Source organism: Populus euphratica, unplaced genomic scaffold (genome assembly GCF_000495115.2).
Source record: "Populus euphratica unplaced genomic scaffold, PopEup_1.0 scaffold150.1, whole genome shotgun sequence".
Taxonomy (NCBI): Eukaryota; Viridiplantae; Streptophyta; class Magnoliopsida; order Malpighiales; family Salicaceae; genus Populus; species Populus euphratica.
Window position 1 is genome coordinate 109,167 of NW_011499998.1, and position 7,663 is coordinate 116,829.

Genomic DNA, 7,663 nt, shown 5'->3' on the forward strand with positions numbered 1-7,663 from the left:
TTATATTTTTATACCTGATGTTTTTTCAATTTTAAATTCTTGATATTTTTTATTTTAAAAATCAAATTAAATAATCTAGGTGTAAAAATATGAAGACAATTGATCAGACATATAAGTTCATGAACCAATGAAAAATAATTTTTTCACACCAAAAATCTATTTTACAATTAACTAAATTTCAAGTTTGAGTCAAGGGCGCTCCTATATGATTTTACCTCAAACCTCGCACAATACATAGGGTCTCTTCTATTTAAAAAGTTCTTCGTGATCTACAAACCAAATTTTTACTTTCCAATGTATCACTATATGAATAATTTAAAAGTTTTTTTTTTTTAAACTTTTCAATGTAAGATTTAAGGTTATGGATTTAAAAATTTATATAATAAGGTTTTTTTAAGATCAATTTCTTATTCATTCATACTTGATTTTAGACATATTAATATTTTATATTAAAGTACTTGTGTTAGAGAATATTCAATAAAGTTTTAACTCTAAATATAAGTGATCTATATATTTAATTTGATCTTAAATATACATATTTGCCATATCAAAACAAATCTCCAATAGCATAATCATGCACAGTAGATGAAAATGTTAGTGTTCATTATTATTATTATTTCAAGTCAACATTATCTTAGTCCATAAATATGAAAATCAGACTTAAAGAAATTAACAGAAGGACATGATTGAGAAATGTCAAAAGTATTCAAGACGCAATCGATAAACTTTATAGGTTTGGGATGCAATTGGAAATAGGTTTATAAGTATGATACTAAATTGAGGGTTTGTTTTCTTCTTTCTTGGAAAAGAAGAGATCTCACGTGATTCTCGAGGGCGGGAGGGAGGGAAGGAATATCCGGAAAAGAAGAGGAAGAAAAATTCAAAATGATGACAGGTGAGGTACATAAAACCATCACATGTTATTATATATATATATATATTTATTTATTTATTTATTTTTCCCGCTTTGAAAGTATTTGGTAGATGCAAGCAAAGCATTTCCGAATAGCGAAGGGGACAGCTAAGCCTCGCATAGCCTCCTGACGCTCCGTGTCCAAACAGAACATAAATTTCCGTCTTTTTCGCTTGATTATACGCTCCAATCGAACGCCATGTTTTTGTTTTGTTTTTTTTTTGCCTTATTACTACTATATTCCCACGTCATCTATGCGTAATCTCCACAAGATTAATTCAGTGTATGGAAATACTTAGAGACATAAAATAGCTATATCATATATGTTCACTTTAATACAAATACATGTAAGATTCAATTTTAGAGGAAAAAAAATAAAACCTATGAAAAAGAATTTGAAAAGAAGAAGAAGATATTTTTTACTTAATTTCTAAATCTTGAACTAGATTTTTAAAAATTGAATTTACAAATTAAAATAAATAATTGAAATATAAATAGTTAAATTTAAATGTCTTTGCAAGACTATCTAAATAGAATATCATTTTTGAACTCACTTAATAATATCGGTACTAATGTGTGTTTGTATATATATATATATATTAAGTTATTATGATTTTATCTCTTAATTATTTTTTTTTAATTACCAACAATGCCGCTTTATTTTAATAAAAATATTTTTTAATTAAAAATATATTAAAATAATATTTTGTCAAGTGAAAAATAATTTTAAAAATATTTTTATAAAACTATTTAAAGTATATTAACAAAAGCATGGAACATTTTATAGTGCTAAAGACTTATTAGTTATTTTACGGAGCCATTTGAAAAAAATAAATATGAGAGAAAATATTAAATTTATAATTTATAAAAATATTTTTATTTAGACTTTTTTTAATTGTATTCGGCCTTCACACAATATCAAATTATTTATTTTAAAGAAAGGGCCCTAACAGCAATGTAAATTGTAAATAACAACTCACTGACATAATAAATATATTTTACATTTACTTGGAAGTTGGTTTGAAGCTAAGTTTGGATTGGAAGACGAGGCAGGGAGGGGCAATTCAAAGAGAAGAGGAGAAGAAAATATTACTACCTAGCGAGGAACCTGCGATATAAACGGAGTTCAGACAGACATCCACTCTGGGCTCTCTTTCTCTCTCTGCTTTCCTAATCTATTCTGGGTTTTTTTCTCTTTAATCCGATTTTTTTTTTAAATCTTTGACCCCGCTGTTTTAGGTTTTGTTCCGAATTTGAAGAGTTTTTGCCATTCCAAGGTATGCTTTATATGTCTTCTTTTGTTATTGTTTTTTTGTTTAAACGACCCGTACTCTTTTAATTTAATTACCATGAACTGGAAGGTAAATTAACTGGTTGATTTTTATTAATTTCTTTTAATTTTTTGTCTTTTGAGTTTATGTTTCATGGTCATGGGTTTCTCTTGTTTAATAATCTTCTTGTTTTTTTTTTTTTTTTGGATTTGTGAGAAGATGATGTTGTCGAAAATTGAAGGCGGGAAAAAGGTCAGAGAGGATTCAGGTAATGGCAAGTTGTTAAGTGAAATTGAAACTATAAGCAAAGCCCTTTATCTTGACAAAAACCTTTCAAGAACGGCCTCCGTTTCTACATCTAGTAATCGAACCAGATCAACTGGAAAAACCCATTTGGTAGACCCTAGATCGAAGCTTGATAATAAACATGGTAGTGAAGACCCGTCTCGCAAGGACAAGAAGTCAATTTGGAATTGGAAGCCTTTAAAAGCCTTTTCAAATGCTAGGAACCGTGAGTTCAATTGTTGTTTCTCTCTTCAAGTCCATTCCATTGAAGGGTTTCCCTCCACTTTTGACAATTTAAGTGTTTGTGTTCACTGGAAGAGACGGGATGGCGAGTTGGTGACGAGCCCTGTCAAGGTTTTTGAAGGGGTTGCAGAGTTTGAGGAGAAGCTTACGCATACGTGCGTTGTATATGGGAGTAGGAGCGGACCCCACCACTCAGCTAAGTACGAGGCTAAACATTTTTTGCTCTATGCAGCTCTATTTGGGGCAATGGACCTGGATTTGGGGAAGCATAGGGTTGACCTCACGAGGCTGCTTCCTCTCACATTGGAGGAATTAGAGGAGGACAAGAGCTCGGGAAAGTGGTCTACAAGTTATAAGTTGTCAGGAGAAGCTAAAGGTGCTACGATGAATGTTAGTTTTGGGTACACGGTGGTTAGTGATTCTCCCATCTTCCCCAGAAATAATCAGAATGTTAATGAGCTGTTGAGGGTGAAGCTGAATAATGCAAGAACAGTGAAACCAGCACCTAAACTTTGTCAAGGTGATGGCAAAAGCATGGTATATCGTACTGGAAGTCTTCCTGGTAATTCTAACCAGCAGCGCCGCGCTGCATCTCGTTCTGTAGAAGATGTAAAAGATCTCCATGAGGTGTTGCCGGTATCAAGTTCAGAAATTGATATTCCTGTAAATATCCTGCATCAGAAATTTGAAGACAAGCTGGATGCTTCAGGTTATAACCCTGAATTTGATGTGTTCACTGAAAATCTTGAGCCAATTAAACAACCCTCCATCTGTGATTCAGATTTGATAAAAAAAGGAAAAGAAAATGAGGGTGAAAATAGTGAATTTGCTGTGATTGATCAGGGGATAGAATTGTCATCAGAGGAAGTTAACATAATGTCTGCAGATGTTTCTACAGTAGATGTTAAAATGGATACTGGTTGTCATGTAGCTTCTGAAGAGGTCACTAAGCTTCATCTGCATGATGTGGAAAACAGCAATCATGAAGACGAGCTTGGGTCACATGATTGCAATTTCAAGGATGAAATATGCTCAAAAGAGTCTGTGATGGAAGAATTGGAATCTGCACTAAAAAGCATTTCCATTTTGGAAAGTGATGCGCTTGATTCACCTGAAGAAAAGGACGATTACATGGAAGTAAAAACTGATTATGAAACTATTAGTAGGGGGAGGTCGCTTAGCTTGGATGATCTAACTGAATCTGTGGCAAATGAATTCCTGGACATGCTGGGGATGGAGCAAAGTACATTTGGCTTGAGTTCGGAGAGTGAACCTGAGTCTCCTAGGGAACGCTTGTTAAGACAATTTGAGAAGGATGCCTTAGCTGGCGGTGGTTCTCTGTTTGACTTTGATGTGGACTATGGTGACCAAAGAGAATGTGACTATGATGCCTCAACTGCATCGGGGTTGGGAAACTTCTCTGAGGATTTTGAACTGTTATCAGTTATCCAAGCTGCTGAGGAGGAGCTGATGGGAACTCAGGCTGTCAGTGGAAAAGCAAGGGTCAGAATGTTGGAAGACTTGGAGACTGAGTCTTTAATGCGTGAATGGGGCTTGAATGATAAGGCTTTTGATTGTTCTCCACCTAAGAGCTCTGGTGGCTTTGGGAGTCCTATCGATTTGCCTCCTGAAGAGCCATTTGAATTACCTGCTCTTGGAGAAGGATTGGGTTCATTTCTGCAGACAAAGAACGGTGGATTCTTGAGGTCCATGAATCCTTCAATTTTCCAGAAAGCGAAAAACAGTGGGCACTTGATCATGCAAGTTTCTAGTCCTGTTGTGGTACCAGCAGAAATGGGTTCTGGTATAGTGGATATACAGCAGCGATTGGCTTCAATTGGAATTGAAAAGCTTTCTATGCAAGCAAATAAGCTCATGCCTTTGGAAGATATCACTGGGAAAACAATGCAACAAGTAGCATGGGAAGCTGGTGCCACTTTGGAGGGACCCGAGAGGTTTGTGCTGGATTGAACACTCATTGTGAAATTAGAAAGGCATGCTGTTCTTTTTCTCAAATTTCTTCAAATTATGCATTCACTTTATTGTTTCTTCCTGGTTCAGGGAAAGTTTGTTACAGCAAGAATACACTATGGATGATGCATCTCTTGGGCAAATAAGTGTGAATGACAGATCTTCTGCACCCAGATCTAATAAGCTCAGTTCAGGCTTGTTGGGTAGTGAGACAGGCTCAGAATACGTATCTCTAGAAGATCTTGCACCTTTGGCTATGGATAAGATAGAAGCACTCTCAATTGAGGGATTGAGAATACAATCTGGTATGTCAGATGAGGAAGCACCCTCGAACATCAGAGCACAATCTATTGGAGAAATTTCCTCCCTCCAGGGAAAGGGTGTTGACATCAGTGGCTCACTCGGTTTGGAAGGAACCGCTGGATTGCAACTGTTGGACATAAAAGATAGTGCAGATGACATCGATGGATTAATGGGTCTGTCACTGACTCTTGATGAATGGATGCGGCTAGATTCTGGTGATATTGGTGATGAAGATCAAATTAGTGAGCGAACTTCTAAGATACTTGCTGCCCATCATGCTAGCTCCTTGGACTTGATTCGAGGAGGGTCAAAAGGGGGGAGAGGACGTGGAAAGGGATCTGGTAGAAAGTGCGGTTTGCTGGGGAATAACTTTACTGTAGCACTGATGGTGCAACTTCGCGATCCTCTTAGAAATTATGAACCTGTAGGTACACCAATGCTTGCTCTGATTCAAGTGGAGAGAGTGTTTGTCCCACCAAAGCCAAAAATATACTGCAAGGTCTCAGAGTTAAGAAACAACGATGAAGAAGATGATGAGTCAGAGTCAGTGGTGAAGCAGGAGGTTGAGAAGCAGACAAGCGAAAAGGCTCTGGAGGAAGAAGGAATTCCTCAGTACCAAATCACAGAAGTGCATGTTGCTGGTATGAAGTCTGAGCCTGGCAAGAAGAAACTATGGGGTACCACATCTCAGCAACAATCTGGTTCTCGTTGGCTGCTTGCTAATGGAATGGGGAAGGGTAATAAGCATTCGAATATAAAATCCAAGGGTGTTTCTACAAAATCAGCACCCCCACTGACAACAAAGGTGCAGCGTGGTGACAGTTTATGGAGCGTCTCATCTCGTTTTCATGGTACTGGTGCAAAATGGAAGGAACCCCATAAAAGAAATCCAAATGTGTTTTTTCCAAATTAAACTATCAGGTTGCTATGAGTTGAGAGGATGTATTGAAGTCTGTTCAAAGGGGTTCACCTCACCATTTGCGCTGGAAATTATGGAAATCTCATCCTGATTTGTTTCAATACCCAGGGGATTCATGTCGAACCATATGATATATGAATCCTTGGAATTTAATTGATTTCCTTAGTGCACACAGGTTACTGAATGGCCCTTGAGTCTATATGAGATCCTTGTATTCTGCTTGAGTACTTGTATTTATTTTAGGTGTGGTCAACCAGCGTTAATCATGCAATGCAAGATAAACTTTTACGGATTGTTTTGCTGTATCTGTATTCCCCATTTATAAATTTGTAGGGTCATTAATCATGCCTTTGTGCATCGTAATTTATGTTCTGTTGAAGAAAGTGTTGTTGCAACTTGTTTTACCTGCAAGCATGATGCAGCTATTCTGGACCTTGATGAACAAAGCGTTCAAAATGCTTTTTGCCATGCTCTTTTACCCGTATTTGTTTGTCAAAAAACCAAGAAAACTGTGAGCACGTTGATTTCCACATAGTTCTCTGTAATGTTATCTCACTAGTTACATCTGTTATATGAATAGACAAGAGAAACTTGTCGATGAAATTAACAGTTCTATTGGGCAAGATCCAAACTCCATCTTTAATCGGAGTTCTTGATGTATAGGGTTTTCTAAGTTTCAATTTCAATAGGTGAGCCCGTAGCCTTAAAATATTATTTGCTATGTAGTGGTATTCTTACATGCATGCACAGCTGACTGCCACATTATGTAGTTTTGAGCAGTTCTGTATCAACTTTACAAATTAAAAACTAGAACAGCAAGTCACTCGGGTTTATAATTTTTTGACAAAGCTATAGGCCACCCATTTGCATTATTGGCCTTGCTGAGTTTTGGTATATGGCGACTGCCATCTTGTATTTGCGAGAATAAATCAACTGGAGCTACACAGAATTTGTTGATATCCAAGATGCGCTGGATATGATTGAGAAGGTCTTTTACAGTTGCTTTACACTGTTTCATTCTATAATTTCATTTATTTGAATAATATCATACTTGACAGGGCACTGAATAGTCGGTGGACCTGTGTCCTATTGCAGTATAATGTATATTATTTTTTATTACGAGATATTCGAGCTCGCTTAATTTTATAAGTTCTGAAGTTAATAATTAAAGAGTTAAAAACGCAAACTATACGTTTTATGGAGCTTGCAGAATTCTATCAAAACTAAATTCTATTCATGTATGGTTATACTGTGCAGTTTGTATACTCGCATTTGCATGAATTGATTAAAAATTGCTTGGCTGGAGACTCGTGTACTTATAATGGCTTCTTACAGCATGTTTCCTAAATCCTGGTATGCAGCTAGCTTTTTATTCTACTTGATACATCACTGCTCATACATTTTATGAAGCTTGCAAGATTCTATCAAAACTAAAGTTTATTCATGTTTGACTATAATCAAGCCTAAGCTTTCTCGTACTAGCTTCACCATACCTCACTACGCAGGGGAAGTAAAACAATTTATCTTTATTTTTTCTTTTGCTCAGTTTTCTTAAACTTAAATAGCTTCTAAAATATTTATTTCCTTTTATCCTTCCAGGTGATGAATTTGGATGATCGTTCCTAGACAAATGCAAAGATTATGTAGTGGAGGAAGAACATCAGATCTTTTGATAGCTTCCTATTTCCCCTTTGCAGCTGGCCTATTTCCTCCACTTCCAGAGGAATCATCGAAGCCATCTAAATTTTCTGCCATTGG

At 36.2% G+C, this 7,663-nt stretch overlaps 1 protein-coding gene across 1 annotated transcript; it reads left to right on the forward strand.

Annotated features, from left to right (window-relative positions):
- The first annotated feature begins 1,916 nt into the window (after positions 1–1,916).
- LOC105140712 (EEIG1/EHBP1 protein amino-terminal domain protein) lies at positions 1,917–6,373 on the forward strand. Its single transcript, XM_011047654.1, has 3 exons — positions 1,917–2,190; positions 2,404–4,667; positions 4,774–6,373. Exons 2-3 carry the CDS (start codon positions 2,404–2,406, stop codon positions 5,897–5,899), a joined length of 3,390 nt encoding a protein of 1,129 aa, XP_011045956.1. The 5' UTR covers positions 1,917–2,190; the 3' UTR covers positions 5,900–6,373.
- The last annotated feature ends 1,290 nt before the right edge of the window (positions 6,374–7,663 follow it).

What these genes read in the sequence shown, in the direction of transcription:
- LOC105140712 (XM_011047654.1), top strand. Translation starts at nt 2,404, where the DNA reads ATGATGTTGTCGAAAATTGAAGGCGGGAAAAAGGTCAGAGAGGATTCA. An exon ending in ACTTTGGAGGGACCCGAGAG is followed by an intron (nt 4,668 to 4,773) that starts GTTTGTGCTGGA and finishes TTCCTGGTTCAG; the next exon opens with GGAAAGTTTGTTACAGCAAG.